General features: G+C 39.9%; 2 protein-coding genes across 2 annotated transcripts in view; one reads left to right on the top strand and one right to left on the bottom strand.

Moving 5' to 3' along the window:
- The window catches only part of LOC142099688 (2-epi-5-epi-valiolone synthase-like), a 16,500-nt gene extending 7,537 nt beyond the window's left edge, over window positions 1–8,963 (bottom strand). The window contains exons 1-3 of the mRNA XM_075183438.1: window positions 8,646–8,963; window positions 2,500–3,127; window positions 1,785–2,018 (exon numbers count right to left, since the gene is read on the bottom strand). Coding sequence (XP_075039539.1) covers window positions 1,785–2,018; window positions 2,500–3,127; window positions 8,646–8,836 — 1,053 coding nt within the window. The 5' untranslated portion in view covers window positions 8,837–8,963. The remainder of the gene's footprint in view (window positions 1–1,784; window positions 2,019–2,499; window positions 3,128–8,645) is intronic.
- Window positions 8,964–13,185: 4,222 nt separating this feature from the next.
- Window positions 13,186–17,995, top strand: part of LOC142099689 (D-threitol dehydrogenase-like) — a 44,067-nt gene continuing 39,257 nt past the window's right edge. The window contains exons 1-2 of the mRNA XM_075183439.1: window positions 13,186–13,311; window positions 15,525–15,748. Of these exons, the coding sequence (XP_075039540.1) occupies window positions 13,296–13,311; window positions 15,525–15,748 (240 nt within the window). The 5' untranslated portion in view covers window positions 13,186–13,295. The remainder of the gene's footprint in view (window positions 13,312–15,524; window positions 15,749–17,995) is intronic.

Consider the following 17,995-nt stretch of genomic DNA (forward strand, 5'->3'; position numbering starts at 1 on the left):
ATCTATCTATCTATCTATCTATCTATCTATCTGATATCTATCTATCTATCTTTCTCATATCTATCTATCTATCTATCTATCTATCTTTCTCATATCTATCTATCTATCTATCTATCTATCTATCTATCTATCTATCTATCTGATATCTATCTATCTATCTATCTGATATCTATCTATCTATCTATCTGATATCTATCTATCTATCTATCTATCTATTTATCTGATATCTATCTATCTATCTATCTATCTATCTAATATCTTTCTATCTATCTATCTATCTATCTGATATCTATCTATCTATCTATCTATCTATCTATCTATCTGATATCTATCTATCTATCTATCTATCTATCTGATATCTATCTATCTATCTATCTATCTATCTATCTGATATCTATCTATCTATCTATCTATCTATCTATCTGATATCTATCTATCTTATATCTATCTATCTATCTATCTATCTATCTGATATCTATCTATCTATCTATCTATCTATCTATCTGATATCTATCTATCTATCTGATATCTATCTATATATCTATCTATCTATCTATCTATCTGATATATATCTATCTATCTTTCTCATATCTATCTATCTATCTATCTATCTATCTATCTATCTATCTATCTATCTTTCTCATATCTATCTATCTATCTATCTATCTTTCTCATATCTATCTATCTATCTATCTATCTATCTATCTATCTATCTTTCTCATATCAATCTATCTATCTATCTATCTATCTATCTATCTATCTATCTATCTATCTATCTAATCTATCTATCTTTCTCATATCTATCTATCTATCTATCTATCTATCTATCTATCTATCTATCTATCTATCTATCTTTCTCATATCAATCTATCTATCTATCTATCTATCTATCTATCTATCTATCTATCTATCTATCTTTCTCATATCAATCTATCTATCTATCTATCTATCTATCTTTCTCATATAAATCTATCTATCTATCTATCTATCTATCTATCTATCTATCTATCTATCTTTCTCATATCTATCTATCTATCTATTTTTCTCATATCTATCTATCTATCTATCTATCTATCTTTCTCATATCAATCTATCTATCTATCTATCTATCTATCTATCTATCTATCTTTCTCATATCTATCTGATATCTATCTATCTATCTATCTATCTTTCTATCTTTCTCATATCAATCTATCTATCTATCTATCTATCTATCTATCTATCTATCTATCTATCTATCTTTCTCATATCAATCTATCTATCTATCTATCTATCTATCTATCTATCTTTCTCATATCTATCTGATATCTATCTATCTATCTATCTATCTATCTATCTTTCTCATATCTATCTATCTATCTTTCTCATATCTATCTATCTATCTATCTATCTATCTATCTTTCTCATATCTATCTATCTATCTATCTATCTATCTATCTATCTTTCTCATATCTATCTATCTATCTATCTATCTATCTATCGGTATATATATATATACTGCAATATCATAGCCAAGCATCACAATCCCAGCATTATACTGATATATATTATGGGTATACCTGTTTTACTTAGCTCAGACTGAGTTCTATGAAAGGGGAAGTCCAGACAAAATCTAATTCTCATGGCTGAAGCTCCTCTGTCCTACTAGCAGGAATGTGGGCGACCCCACGTGGTTCCACTACTGACAGAGGAAAGAAGTTCATTCCTGAAAATTAGATGTCGCCTGTAGTTTCCCTTCCCTCTTATACATAGTGTGTAGCACTATAGCATTGGGTGATGTGTACCATTTCCAGCACGGGGCTTATAACATGCCCATAATCAACCAGTCGGTCAAGGTCATCCTCCCACAGGTTGGGAGCGAGCTCTTCCAGCATGGTCTGAATGGCCAGTCTCGTGGTAGTTAGAGCAGCATCCCCGTGGCTGGCCAGACCATTTCTGGACTGAAACTTTGTATCTAAGAGATACTTCCCGTGACTTTCCAACACTTCAAAGAGCCCTTTGTGCTTCATTAAAGCCATCTGAAAGAGAAAACATTTTCGTATAATTTTATTCACTGAGTTGACACTGTCATTGATGTCTACATTTCATAGAAAATGCAAAGAAACCCCAAAAAACAAAGGCTAACTAAAAAACAAACAAACATCAGTACCACCTATGACCACTGGGTGGTGCAGAATCCTTCTATTGAAACTGTATATTAATTATACAATGTAGTTTGTGGACTATAACAAAGGCAGGATGTATATATACCATTACAGTATGTATAACAATTTATATGAAATCTCCCATTCAACTATACCTTTTGCATTCGGAATATCTCTATAAAATCTACTCTTGCCCTTGAAAATAGACCAAGTTTGTGGTGGGGGATATTTTGGCGGAAGACTCTACCATAAGCTATTTTTCCACTAAAAATAGGAGAGTTAAAATTTCCCCTTTGACAGGATATTGTAATAGTGAATACGTAATATATAAACTATTTAGGAGCTATGAAATTACCTTTAAAATTTCTCCAAGCCCATTAGAGATCTGGCGACGTGAAACAGTCCGCATAAACGACCTGTCCAGAAATACGGCCGCCGGGGGAGTGTAGCTTCCGAGCTTGTTCTTACAATTGCAGAAATTGACTCCATTTTTTGCTCCCACGCTTGCATCCACGTAAGATAGGAGTGTCGTGGGGACACGGATGTAGGGGGTGCGTCGCCTGTAAAGTGAGGCAGCGAGGCCTACAATGTCCAAGCAAACCCCCCCTCCGATGGCTATGATCGGCTCGTGGCGTCTGTCCAGGCCGAACATGTGGACTTCCTCCAGTACAGTCAAGACCAGCTCCATTGACTTGGTTTCTTCAGTGGTTTCAAGAGCCAGGATCTTATAATGGACATTATTTGCCTCAAAATATTTTCTGACTTTGGAACCGTATAATTTTTCAACAGTTATGTCCATCACAACAAACCGTTTCTGGGACTTCTTCTGGTAAGACGCTAATTCTTGGGGATCAGAAGCGTGGCCATACAAAAGGGTCATGTTCTTGGGGTCTAAAAGATTCTGGCTTTCCACCACTTTGTAGCATACGTAAATGGGGGATTTTACTGTCCACGAAACACCGGACTCTGATATATTTTCACTTCTGTTTAAGAAGAGATATTAGAATATATGTAATATTGGCTTTTATTTTGTTGAATTTTATCTTACCATGTAGTGTATTATAAGATGAGTACTTTATAATATAAAGCTTATATTAATAGATGGTATACATGTAGCAGTCTCTCACTATCCCATGTGTCCCTGTGACACTGAGAATTACCAGGCAGGCATATCTCTGGGCAGTCCCTGGGGTCCTGTGGCACGTTCTAGTGATTGGCAGCTGAGCCCATGGATTCAGAACCCTCCCTCTAAGCACTGGCTGGACCTCAAGAGGATTACATCTTCAGAGACGTCCTAATGTTTGCAGCACCCACAGGGTCTGCCTGCATTCTGGGATAATATATCCCCCTATATACAGTACTGTAAAGCCTAATCTAAGATTGCATCCTCAGAGTAGAAGCCTGCCAGGTACTTTGCTGCTATTTAACGAACTGTGTTTGGGCATAGCAGTGTATTTCAGTCGACTATGGGAGTAGCTTCCTCCATTGGTGGAACTACCGCCAGGGCAGGCCAATGTGGCCCGACAAGGCGATGCTATCCAACCTCTACGGGGATCCCTCCGCTTACTCATCTCAATGTGTACAGGGTCTGATGCGTGAAAAGTGAAGCCCTGTTTAGTTCCAGAACTGAAAGCCCAAAAGGGGCTTCCCTGCCCTTACGACCCTGGATTCCTCCTAACCTGTAAAGATTCCTGTGTTAAAACAGGCTAGGCCTAAAAAAACTGTTGCTGACAATGAGACACTGGCGAAATTAGGGCGGTGTGAGAGGGCCCAGGGTGCAAGGCTGAAGGGGGACTCAATTTATGAATATTTTAGGTTTATTTGGTTAAAATTGAGGTCTATGGTACGCGGCAGTTTCTCTTCTTGCCCCAGACACTAACATTTTAAGTTACGGCTCTGTAATGACCCTCACGTGGCCTGCAGCCTGAGGGAGACGTAATTACACATTATGTGCACCCTAACAGCCTCAGCGCTGTTACACTAACTGCGGGGGTGACGTAGTACCAGCTAAGCCTAGACTGCAACAACATCTAGTCGCTGCTGATTGGATGATTGTGTAATCACCCAACCAGCTGATCACAGTGCATTCATTGGTAACGGCTACTTAACAAAATCTTTGTTTGTTTTGCCTTTTGTATTACATAAAAAAAATAAAGATTTGTTTCACTTGTGGCTGATTCCTTGATAAAAATGTTATCTTTCTATAATACTGAAAAAAGAGCATAGCTAAAAACACCAAAATGACTGTACAAATACAACTAAGTAGAGTTCATTGACAAGGCTGTGCCTATGGGAGTAAAATACTATTGTTTTGCCTGACATAAGTTTGGTGTGTATACTACTGATCCAGAGATAGACACATCTTGAGATGCATATGGCTCTGACAATGGGTAGCAATTATGCTCTTTTTGCGTGAGAATTTTCGTGGCTGAAAATTAGAGATGGTCACTGACCCCCGTGTTTTGGTTTTGGATTCGGTTTTGGATCTGGATTACCGTCGTGTTTTGGTTTTGGTTTTGCAAAACCGCCATTGCGTGTTTTGGTTTTGGTTTTGTTTGGTTTTGTTTTGCTATTTTGTTGGAAAATCAATGTTTTTGGGCCTAAAATAACCCAATTTAGTGCTCCAACTGTTTTAGAGATAAGTAATCTAATTGTTAAGGTAATAAATCATACAAAAAAACAGTTTAATTCTTCGTTGGTAGGCCTTCATTTATTCTACACACAAAACAGATTGTCTTCCTCTCCATCTATGCATATTGGCAATGCAGCCATCGTCTTTGGATGTATATTACACCCTACACTTATAGTTAAATATGTAAAGAAACGGAAAAAGGCAGTTTGCTTTCTGTCTCTATAGGCCCCCCTCCACTTGTTTAAAAAAAACAAAAAAGTCAGCCGTTATAGACTGTACAATATTAATTGAAATGGACAAAGCCAGTTTGGTTTCTGCCTCTATAGGCCCCCCTCCACTTGTCAAAAATACAAAAAAATTCAGCCGTTATAGACTGTAGAATATTAATTGACATGGAGAAAGCCAGTTTGGTTTCTGTCTCTCTAGGCCCCCCTCCACTTGTATAAAATACCAAAAAATTCAGCCGTTATAGACTGTACAATATTATGAGAAATGGACAAAGTCAGTTTGGGGTCACTCTGTCTATGACACCCTACCCTTAAGGATAAATTTCTTGACCTACCTCTGGGATGACGATTCACCCCCAGCAGCAGCAACAGCAGCAGCAGTGGGACTAACGCTTTCTTCAGAGGAATCAATAATAGTGCAGGAGTCATCCAGCCTTAAGTGGGATGCCGGGCTAACTCCGAGCGCTACTGAGGATATTGATGAGGATGGTGTGGTGGGTGTATTTTGTAGCCGTCGGGATGTCGGTGAGCGGAGGGTCTTAGCTCTGTTGTTTGACATCGCCTTGGCCAGATGACGTACTGGGAACACTAACATCAGGACTGGTGACAGAACCTGGTTGCTCATTCTGATCATATGTGGACTGCTTTGAATCCATTCTGAGCGCAAAGCACTGGGGAGGGCTAAAAATTATTTGGTAGATACTGCTGACAGATATGACTTTTGACAGCCAGAAATATTTATGCACAGTCATGGGGGACACCCCAAAAGCACTGAGGAGTGCTAACAATTAGTTGGTAGATACTGCTGACAGATATGACTTTTGACAGCCCTAAATATTTATGCACAGTTATGGGGGACACCCCAAAAGCACTGAGGAGTGCTAACAATTAGTTGGTAGATACTGCTGACAGATATGACTTTTGACAGCCAGAAATATTTATGCACAATTATGGGGGACATCCCAAAAGCACTGAGGAGTGCTAACAATTAGTTGGTAGATACTGCTGACAGATATGACTTTTGACAGCCAGAAATATTTATGCACAATTATGGGGGACACCCCAAAAGCACTGAGTGCTAACAATTAGTTGGTAGATACTGCTGACAGATATGACTTTTGACAGCCAGAAATATTTATGCACAATTATGGGGGACACCCCAAAAGCACTGAGGAGTGCTAAAAATTAGTTGGTAGATACTGCTGACAGATATGACTTTTGACAGCCAGAAATATTTATGCACAGTTATGGGGGACACCCCAAAAGCACTGAGGAGTGCTAACAATTAGTTGGTAGATACTGCTGACAGATATGACTTTTGACAGCCAGAAATATTTATGCACAATTATAGGGGACACCCCAAAAGCACTGAGGAGTGCTAACAATTAGTTGGTAGATACTGCTGACAGATATGACTTTTGACAGCCAGAAATATTTATGCACAATTATGGGGGACACCCCAAAAGCACTGAGGAGTGCTAAAAATTAGTTGGTAGATACTGCTGACAGATATGACTTTTGACAGCCAGAAATATTTATGCACAATTATAGGGGACACCCCAAAAGCACTGAGGAGTGCTAAAAATTAGTTGGTAGATACTGCTGACAGATATGACTTTTGACAGCCAGAAATATTTATGCACAATTATAGGGGACACCCCAAAAGCACTGAGGAGTGCTAACAATTAGTTGGTAGATACTGCTGACAGATATGACTTTTGACAGCCAGAAATATTTATGCACAATTATGGGGGACACCCCAAAAGCACTGAGGAGTGCTAAAAATTAGTTGGTAGATACTGCTGACAGATATGACTTTTGACAGCCAGAAATATTTATGCACAATTATAGGGGACACCCCAAAAGCACTGAGGAGTGCTAAAAATTAGTTGGTAGATACTGCTGACAGATATGACTTTTGACAGCCAGAAATATTTATGCACAATTATAGGGGACACCCCAAAAGCACTGAGGAGTGCTAACAATTAGTTGGTAGATACTGCTGACAGATATGACTTTTGACAGCCAGAAATATTTATGCACAATTATAGGGGACACCCCAAAAGCACTGAGGAGTGCTAAAAATTAGTTGGTAGATACTGCTGACAGATATGACTTTTGACAGCCAGAAATATTTATGCACAATTATGGGGGACACCCCAAAAGCACTGAGGAGTGCTAAAAATTAGTTGGTAGATACTGCTGACAGATATGACTTTTGAAAGCCAGAAATATTTATGCACAATTATAGGGGACACCCCAAAAGCACTGAGGAGTGCTAAAAATTAGTTGGTAGATACTGCTGACAGATATGACTTTTGACAGCCAGAAATATTTATGCACAATTATGGGGGACACCCCAAAAGCACTGAGGAGTGCTAAAAATTAGTTGGTAGATACTGCTGACAGATAGGACTTTTGACAGCCAGAAATATTTATGCACAATTATGGGGGACACCCCAAAAGCGCTGGGGAGTGCCAAATATTAACAAAAAATAATAAACCTCTATCCTCCTCTCTGCACTAGCGATTTTTGTTAGAGCAATTGCAAGAAGAATATTGGATTCTCTGTTCCTGCTCTAATCAGCCTGTGACTACACCCTGCTCTCTCCCTCTGTCAAATGGCGATGGATTGCTGTGGAGGCGTGTATTTATAATGTTGAAGTATCGCGAGAACCGAGCCCCGAGATCCGACGACGTCGCGATGACGTTCGGCCTCGATTTGGATTCGGAACGGGCGGGAGAGTACCGAGCTGCTCAGCTCGGTACTCGGATACCCAAAGTTCGGGTGGATTCGGTTCTCGGGGAACCGGACCCGCCCATCTCTACTGAAAATACACCCGTCTCCAACTGTGAGTCATTGATTCTTAGTGCATTTGATCGCAAACCAATATCCTTCTATTTTATCACCATTACTTTGCCATTATGTTACCCTTATCATATACCTGCCCTCTGGAATTCTAAAGTTCCAAATCTAAACTTGTTCAGAGGGGAACCGATCTTTTCCCTCTCATCAAGTAGCAGCAGCAGGCACAGTGCTCAAAAGGAAACTGACGTTTGATCAGTTGCGGCAGCGAGGAGGTCGAGCAGAGTGACGAAGGATTTGCTGTGCAGAGCTAGAGTTGGAAAGTTCAGGCAGAGCAGTCATTTCTCTTGTCTCCAAGTTCCCACCCACATGTAGGGTCATTTATTTGGACAGCAGAGCAATTACATCTCGTTCTGCAGGTGCAGGGTCCTGCGAAAAGAGCTTCTGGGCAAACTCTGTACCCCAGAGGGCGAGCTGGGACTTGTAGTTCCACAGCAACCTCTTTCTTTTACCTGAGTGCAAACCCAGGTAGGTGAACTTTTAATAAAACTAGCTAAGTACCACTGCTGTAGCCACTAAAATTCATACTGAGCCTTGGTTTACAGAAAGCTGTGTGAATGAGTTAAAAAAACATGTTTGCCCTGCACTGTATGTCACTTCTACCATTTACTATGTACAATGCATACATAGGAACGTAGACTGTAGACTTTGGCCAACTCACCCTCTGTAGCTGATGAGATTCATACCAATTTTCCTGACTTTGAAACTTGATATTGATACGAACTCTGATGATCACATGAATTTAAAAAAAGACCCCTGGGAAATTGAGTACTTACATTTTGGCCTGGGAAACAATTACTTGATCTTCTTTGCATCTTGTGGAAATGCCCTGTTCACTTTCGACACGACACCAAGTGTTTTTCACTTGTATGAGCTGGTATTCCTTCTGCTCACTCCTGTAGGATGCTGTGTCCTCCCTTGCTGGACCCCCGACTAGGGCAACCGCATACAGTTCACCCATTGGCATCTCTGCAGATTGAGGATGGTTTGATGTCCAGGATAACCCTTTTCAAAAAATATGACCAGTCCTTCATAAAATGACACGTTTTATAGTTTAGTTTCAAGAGGGACGGACTCAGACCGAGCATCATCAGTTTTTTATAAAACTTGTGTTGTGTAACTTCAAAAAGGTGTGTGGGGGTTGGGGCAAGCTATTGAGTCTAATCAGAGTGACAGCTTGTGTAAGTATTTGTGACATCACTGCTTGTTAACATTACTCTTTCGTCTGACAGAAGAGGTTTGCTGGGTTATACAAGATATTTTAAACGTGAGCAGAAATATATTTGAAGACTTGCAAACAAGTCAAAATGGATACTTAACTAGATAAGTACATTTATATACACTAGAAAAACTAGGCTGAAAAAGTTTTCTGATTCTTGTATTATAAAAATATGAGATATTAAAACTTTAATGAATGCTAACACTTCATTTGTTATACACCTGATAGAATGCAGCTGTGGGATTAAGTACAGTCATGGCCAAAAGTTTTGAGGATGAAACAAGTATTGATTTTCACAAAGTTTCCTGCTTCAGTGTTTTTAGACCTTTTTGTCAGATGTTGCTCTGGTATACTGATGTAAAGTTACAAGCATTTCACAAGTGTCAAATACTTTTATTGGCAATCAAATTAAGTTTATGCAAAGAGTCAAAATTGGCAGTTTTGACCCTTCATTTTGAAGACCTCTACAATCCCCCCTGGCATACCGTCAATCAACTTCTGGGCCACATACTGACTGATGGCCGCCCATTCTTGCCTAATCAATGCTTGGAGTTTGTCAGAATTTGTGGGTCTTTGTTTGTCCACCCTCCTCTTGTGGATTGACCACAAGTTCTCAATGGGATTAAGGTCTGGGGAGTTTCCTGGCCATGGACCCAAAATTTTGCTGTTTTGATCCCCGAGCCACTTAGTTATCACTTTTGCCTTATGGCAAGGTGCTCGGTCATGCTGGAAAAGGCATTGTTCATCACCAAACTGTTCTTGGATGGCTGGGAGAAGTTGCTCTTGGAGGATGACTTGGTACCATTCTTTATTCATGGCTGTGTTCTTAGGCAAAATTGTGAGTGAGCCCACTTCCTTGGCTGAGAAGCAGCCCCACACATGAATGGTCTCAGGATGCTTTACTCTTGGCATGACACAGGACTGATGGTAGCGCTCACCTTTCCTTCTCCGGACAAGTGTTTTTCCAGATGCCTCAAATAATCTGAAAGAGGATTCATCAGAGAAATTGACTTCACCCCAGTCCTCAACAGTCCAATCCCTGTATCTTTTGCAGAATATCAGAGTGTCCCTGATGTTTTTTCCTGGAGAGAAGTGGCTTCTTTGCTGGCCTTCTTGACACCAGGCTATCCTCCAAAAGTCTTCGCCTCACTGTGTGTGTGCAGATGAACTCACACCTCCCTGCTGCCATTCCTGAGCAAGCTGACTCAACTTTAGGAGATGGTGCTGGCGCTTGTTGGATGTTCTTGGGTGCCCTGAAGCCTTCTTCACAACTATTGCACCTCTCTCCTTGAAGCTCTTGATGATCCAATAAATGGTTGATTTAGGTGTAATCTTTCTAGCAGCAATATCCTTGCCTGTGAAGCCCTTTTTGTGCAAAGCAATGATGACTGTACGTGTTTCCTTGCAGGTAACCATGGTTAACAGAGGAAGAACAATGATTTCAAGCACCACCCTCCTTTTAAAGCTTCCAGTCTGTTATTCTAACTCAATCAGCATGACAGAGTGATCTCTAGCCTTGTCCTCCTCAACGCTCTCACCTGTGTTAATGAGAGAATCACTGACCTGATGTCGGCTGGGCTTTTTGTGGCAGGGCTGAAATGCAGTGGAAATGTTGTTTTGGGGATAAAGTTCATTGTGATGGCAAAGAGGGACTTTGAAATTAATTGCAATTCACCTGATCACTCTTCATGACATTCTGGAGTATATGCAAATTGCCATCATAAAAACTGAGGCAGCAGACTTTGTGAAAACCAATACTTGTGTCATTCTCAAAACCTTTGGCCATGACTGTATGTTGGGAGGACCAGGAGACCACTTAAAATGCGCATCCAGGTACATATCCGGAATATTAAATATGATATAAATAACTATAGTATTCCATGACATTTTAAAAACCTGCATGATTCAAATCCGAAGTCTATATAGCAAATGAGCACGTGAGCAGGACAAAGAGGATTCCCTAAAGGAAAATCTGTTGGAGATCAATTTTGAGTACTCTACATCCAAAAGGACTTTAGGGATACAAAATGACTCTATTTTATAGATATTTGAAGACAGGGTTGGAACAACACATTGCCTAATCTCTCTCACTGCTCCTTTCCCATTTCTACCACCAGCTGCTCCCCCCTCCACTGTTCTTGTTGGGGTCCCACATGTCTCCATCCTAAGCCCCCTCCTCTACCCTCTGTACACTCTTGCCTTAGTGAACTAATCATCTCCTTCAGTCCTCTGTACCACCTGTATGCTGGTGACACCCAAACCTATCTCTCTTCCCCTGGACTCCCCCACACCCCTTCCAGGTGTCAAGATGTTTTTTCTGTCATCACCTGTTATCACCTCCTGCTTTCTCTAGAAACAAAACATATCCAAAATTGAACTCATTGTCTTCCATCCTTCTCGAATCTCTATTCTTCCCTGCTTTTCCCTCCCTGTCGACAACGCCACAATCTCCTTTGTTCCTTGGCGTCTTCCGCAACTACTTCCTCTCCTACACTTCCCACATCCAGTCACTCACCCGCTGATGTCGCTTCCATCTTTGCAATATTGCCAGGGAGTAGACCCTTCCTCTCCTTCGACACCACCAAAACTCTTATCCGCTCTCTAATCATTTCTCACCTTGACTATTGCAAACTCCTATGGTTTGGCCTCTTCCCTCACCCGACTCTCTCCTCTTCAAACTCTCCTTAATACCACAGCAAGATTGATCTTCCCCTTTCGCTGCTCTACTTCTGCCCCAAACCTCTGCCAATCCCTACATTGGCTGCATATAACCTAACCTATAATTCAAACTCCTCACCATGACCTACAAAGCACTTGCCCTGTTTTAAAACCCACTCAACTCCCCTCTGGTAGCGAGGTCTCATTTCTGCCTCCAATATTTCTCCCGTCAGCTTCCCACTTATGGAAGTTTTTCTCTTGTTCTATAAAACTCTCCTCCAGTCTCCAATACTCCAACACTCCCTAAAAACTCACCTGTTCATCAAGGCTACCAGTCCACCACCTAACCCTCCCTGCTCATTCCCCATCTTTGGTGTCTCTCTCCCACATTTCATATCCAACCCCTCCTCTTCAGAATGTAAGCTCTCAGGAGCCTCTCCTTAGTCTTGTGCCCCCCCCCCCCATCCCTTCTTGTTTACCAGCTTTCATGTGCCCAATATCTATATCCTTCAGATCTTTTCTTGCCTTTATCTGCTGTTTTATACCTCTTTTATATTTGCCAATATACTCATACCCAATTCTGCTATCCGCATTCTGCTACCCATGTTATCTTTGTAAATTGCCTTTTGTAATGTTACTGATGCTGTGTTACCCTTGTAGCTTTGTCACTTGTGTTACATAATGGTACATGTTATATTTTATCCCTGTTCTTTTATGCTATTTGTGTTGTGTTTTACACTTGTTATATCATTTTATGATACTTGTGTGAGGCTTTACCCTTGTTATGTTATGTCATGATATGCTACTTGTGTTATGATTTATCCTTGTTATTTTATTTTATTATTGTGATACTTGTGTTATTTTTTACCGTTGTTATGCCATGGTCATGCTGTACTATTTGTGTTACGTTTTACCCTTGTTATGTTATATCATGTTATGCTACTTATATTAAGTTTACACTTTTTCTATTGCCTCTCCGTATGGCATGCTGAATTTTTGGCACCCTATATATAAGCGATAATAATAAAAAATTTTATTATTATTAATAAAAATAATTTAAAAAAATATATATGCAAAACAATATTTATAAAGTACTAAAACACTTTGATCCATGTGATGGGTTATGCAGCTCTCCCGTAGGTTTTACTTTCCTTTGTAATTTACACAAATAGGGTAAAATATTTGAACTTTCTGCTACATGCTACAAAGTAAAAAATGTGGGCCGGGGGGGAGAGGACGACATATGAAATACGATATGTAACCTAAATTTGGGCAGGGCTTTCCAATGGCTTGTGTAACTGACAAGGGTGTTATATAATACACATTAAGCTGACTCTGCAATTACACATGAGTAAACACTATATATATATATATATATATGTGTTTCTGTGTATTGTCGGTAACAGAGGGGCTTTCAAACCATCCCTGCCCACTGAGACTTAGAAGAACTAACGTACTACTGAAAACCGTCTATGTTCTTTGCACTTTTTCTTTGAAAGGGAAGTTTTTAGTCAGTGTGGGAGGAAGAACTGGGAGTAAATCTACGGCTATGGAACAGTCGAAAGGTATGTGCTAAAACCTGAAGTTTTTTTCCAATGTGCCTGATTCGATTGCCAAAAATGTGACTGCGTTCAGAAACTAGGGGGCAGCTATCTCAGTAGCATCAAATGATCATTATATTTTTATTAGTCTTTATAACATACTTGACCACCGAATGACTTTTCTGCTTTAATTATGACACTGTATAAACTGGGTGTTAAGGACCTTGAAATTCAATTATTCATAAAATTTGTTCAAATAGACCAGGGATAGTTTCGTACAAGGTTGCAAGGATTAGAGAGATGATGGTAATAGAATTATAAATGAATATATGTAAAAAAAAAACCATAGATAATACCAGGAGAGGACACTTATGGGTATATTTACTAAACTGCGGGTTTGAAAAAGTGGAGATGTTGCCTATAGCAACCAATCAGTGTCTAGCTGTCATGTTGTAGAATGTACTAAATAAATGGTAACTTGAATCTGATTGGTTGCTATTGGCAACATCTCCACCTTTTCAAACCCGCAGTTTAGTAAATCTAGCCCTTAGACATTTGCACTGAACCGCAGTCCAAAGCAACCAATCAGCAATTAATCTGTTATGTCAAGTTAGACAATAAAAGCAACTGTCTGATTGGTTGACAAATGTAACTTTAGTATTTTACGTTGGGGGTGTATTTACTAAACGGCGGATTTGAAAAAGTGTAGATGTTGCCCATAGCAACCAATCGGATTCTAGTTATTATTTATTTTGTACATTCTTATCTCACTCAAGGTTGTTCCTCACTTTCATCAATTTTTATTATGGTCAAAGTTCTGTATGTAAATGCCAAAGGCCTGAACTCACCCAATAAACGTAGAATAGCTCTTACATTGTTTGCCACCCACAATGAGGATATAGACGCAGTCCAAGAGACCCATTTCTCCCTTCATTCTTACCCTCAATTCCACAATAAACATTACCCCACTCCTAGGGAACATGTGGCCCCTTCAAGCGTAACGGGTTGGCTATTTTGATCAAGGGCGGGTTGTCCCTTTAAATTGGAGTAGCGGGTAACTGATAAAAACGGGCGCTACCTCATTCTAGTAGGAACCCCGGGCACACAGCAACTCACCCTGGTTTCCTTATACTTCCCTAACTCCCGGCAGATCCCTTTTTTGAGTAAATATACCCCCTGGTCTCCTACAGGGAAAATCACTTTTAATAAACTGTGGTACAGTAATGCCATTAATTTTTGCAGCTCATTCAAAGAAAACACACCTTGCCCATAATAACTATATACAGCTATGACATTTATTATCCTGAATGGTTGTGATTTATTTTTATAGTAATTAGATTTTTTTTTCTGGATATTTGGAGATCCATGGTTAAAATATGCTAAATTACATTTAAAAAAACCTATTTCCGTTATTTCCCACACCTCCCCTGGCATTCGCTCCTCATTAAATTGTGTAACAGTGACTGCGGGAGGAGGGACGTGGTTGATCGTGGGACTGATTCATCTTTGGAGGTAAGTCCCTTTGCGTGCCGTATCTTGCGTGAAACAGATCTGCGCGCGCACAGAAACAGACCTTAAACCAATGAACGCAATTGGATGCAACTCAGGTCGAAATGCAAACGATACGACTGCCTACGGCTTAAGGGGCGGAACGGCAGAGTGAAGCGATGATGAATGTAGGCAATGTAGATGCGGCTTATTCATGCTGGGTTTCTCTTAGGTACTTGTTATTTATCCATATAATTAATGCCAGCTGCAGAGCAGGTGTAGGTGCTGATAGTGATGACTGTCACGGCATCGTCTTTGTATTAAAAACTACATGTATGTGTGCCAATAGCTAGCACAGAATACAAGTAAGCGACAATACACAAAATGCATTGTATGTACAGGGCGCATGAAGAACAATCTGATTTATATATTTAATGTTTTAAAAAAAAAAGAAAATATATTTATTTTTTTAAATACATGTTTTTATTAATGATTATAGTATTATGAGTTGTGAATTTATTTTATTATTTTTTTCTGATTGGAGTTGCCCTGTCTGTCTATATACGGCAAGTACCGCATAGCCAGACCGTATTTAAACCCATATTCAAGTGGAAACATATATTAAAATCCGCTTGGATTTTAATATGGTCAGAACGACGCAGAGGTTCCATCCTCTTATTTTAAATACTAGTTTTGTGCAGGTTGCATCTAAACAGTATCTAAATAGTAGTTTTATTTACTCCCTGTAGTGAATCAAGTATGCAAAATGCTGGTACAACTCGCAAGACCCAAAAATATTCTACAGCTGCCCGGTACCTCCAGCGACAGCTTAAATGCTCTGTATGACCTCCTACCGGAAGATGGGCAGATAGTTGTCTGTGTGTCCAGTTTCGGACAACATTCGCCATGTAAAGATTCTGCATGGGAGAAAAAGATACACTGGGAAGTAGGAGTAACAGAGGAGATCTTGAAGGTAAGTTGCAATTGTAATATCACAGCTTGAGTTACCTAAAATGGAACAAAATGTCCGAAATAGGTTCTATCAGTGTTGGTGGTCATCTTCCAAACAGGCCTCAGCAAAGTTGGAGTGAACTTGTTGCATCACCTCCGGTTCCAAATGACCAGACCTCATCCAAATTAGCAATTCATATTTGTGGCCAATTTGGACCATGTTCCATACACTCAATGGTTGGGCTGAGCAATAGTATTGTTTCGTGCTCAGCTAGCTTTCCACGGACTTCCCCTAGTGAATATGGAAACATGTCTACAAGGATTCGTACAATTTTAAGTTATGGCCAACTACTCTTTTGGCCCAATAAGGAGGTCACCAACATCCCCCATATTCGATAGTATTTCCTTCTAAAACAATGTAATCATTATCCAACTTGGTGGTAAATGCAGTTAGGAGATGAATGGTCATCTTCTGACCCCAGTAATAGTCCCCACTGATGCTGAATAAGATCTTAATCTCATCCAGTTTGGTCACTGAGATGTGTGGACAGATCGTGTGGCTAAGTGTTTAGCACTTCTGCCTTACAGCACTTGGGTCATTAGTTCAATTCCCTACCATGGCCTTATCTGTGAGGAGTTTGTATGTTCTCCCTGTGTTTGCGTGGGTTTCCTCCAGGTGCTCTGGTTTCCTCCCCCACTCCAAAAACATACTGGTAGGTTAATTGGCTGCTAACAATTTGACCCTAGTCTGTGTCTGTCTGTCTGTGTATGTTAGGGAATTTAGACTGTAAGCCCCAATGGTGCAGGGACTGATGTGAGTGAGTTCTCTGTACAGCGCTGCGGAATTAGTGGCGCTATATAAATAAATGGTAATAATAATAAATTCTATTATCCTACTATCCTGTTGCTCGTTGCTTGGGCTGAGTACCAGGATTTCTGTCATTTTTGAATCTTACACGATACCCCTTAGTATCGTATTTTAGAGATTGTGATCTTTTAAACAATCTGAGCTGTGACTATTCCTTCCCACAATGTCTGGTATTAATTTTTAGTTGAGTGTATGCAGCTTGTATTATGTGTAGCCTGTCATTATAATGTAGAATACTTAATTATTTTGGAGGCCGATCCTACCGATACCGACCTTAACTGTGAGTGTTACACCTGCCAAACGCTGCTGAACGCTGAAGTAATACTGACAAAGAGCCAAGTTATGCAAAGCCAAGTCAATAGCAATATTATTCCAAATTATATTTACAAGGAAACTGCTGGTTTTGGAAAGAGTGGGGTTATTTTGAACCAGAAAAATGCGGCATTTCTTAATACACAAATATGTCTAATTGATGTACAGTTGCATTGACACTTTGCACGGTGTTTTGTGCACTTGTGGTCAAAGACAAACAATGGATATACTGACAAAAGTCTTTGATTAGGACCTATAGATTAGGACCTCGACTGGTTAGCACTTCTGCCTCACAGCACTGGGGTCATGAGTTCAATTCCCGACCATGGCCTTATCTGTGTGGAGTTTGTGTGTTCTCCCCGTGTTTGCGTGGGTTTCCTCCGGGTGCTCCGGTTTCCTTCCACACTCCAAAAACATACTGGTAGGTTAATTGGCTGCTATCAAAATTGACCCTAGTGTCTCTCTCTCTGTCGTCTGTGTGTGTGTGTGTGGTGTGTGTGTGTGTTAGGGAATTTAGACTGTAAGCTCCAATGGGGCAGGGACTGATATGAGTGAGTTCTCTGTACAGCGCTGCGGAATCAGTGGCGCTATATAAAGAAATGATGATGATGATCATCATAACTAAGTACAACTTTTCCTTCTATCACTGATTGTTGGGACCTCATTCATGCCTTGTAACACAACTTTACATTTTGATTTTTATCCACATTGGTTTTTGTGCACATTGGGCCTTATTCATAAAGGAAAGTAATAAAAAAAATGAGTATATTTTCTCCTGGACAAAACCATGTTACAATTGAAGGGGTGCAAATTAGTTTATTATATTGCACATAACATAAATAGTGGCTGTTTTTTCCTGTAGCACACAAATACTTGGTAGCTTTATTTGTACACTGAAATTTAAAGTTGATCTAGGACATACTTTACCCCAACTATAAATCTGTCCTCACATTTTGAATTTACCTCCCCCTCCAATGCAATATGGTTTTGCCCAGGTGCAAAGTTACTCATATTTTTTTGCTTTCCTTTCCTTAATGAATCAGGCCCATTTTGTTCAGTTAAGCAGTTAGTAATATTTTTAATATGAAG

This window comes from Mixophyes fleayi, chromosome 8 (assembly GCF_038048845.1).
Source record: "Mixophyes fleayi isolate aMixFle1 chromosome 8, aMixFle1.hap1, whole genome shotgun sequence".
NCBI lineage: Eukaryota > Metazoa > Chordata > Amphibia > Anura > Limnodynastidae > Mixophyes > Mixophyes fleayi.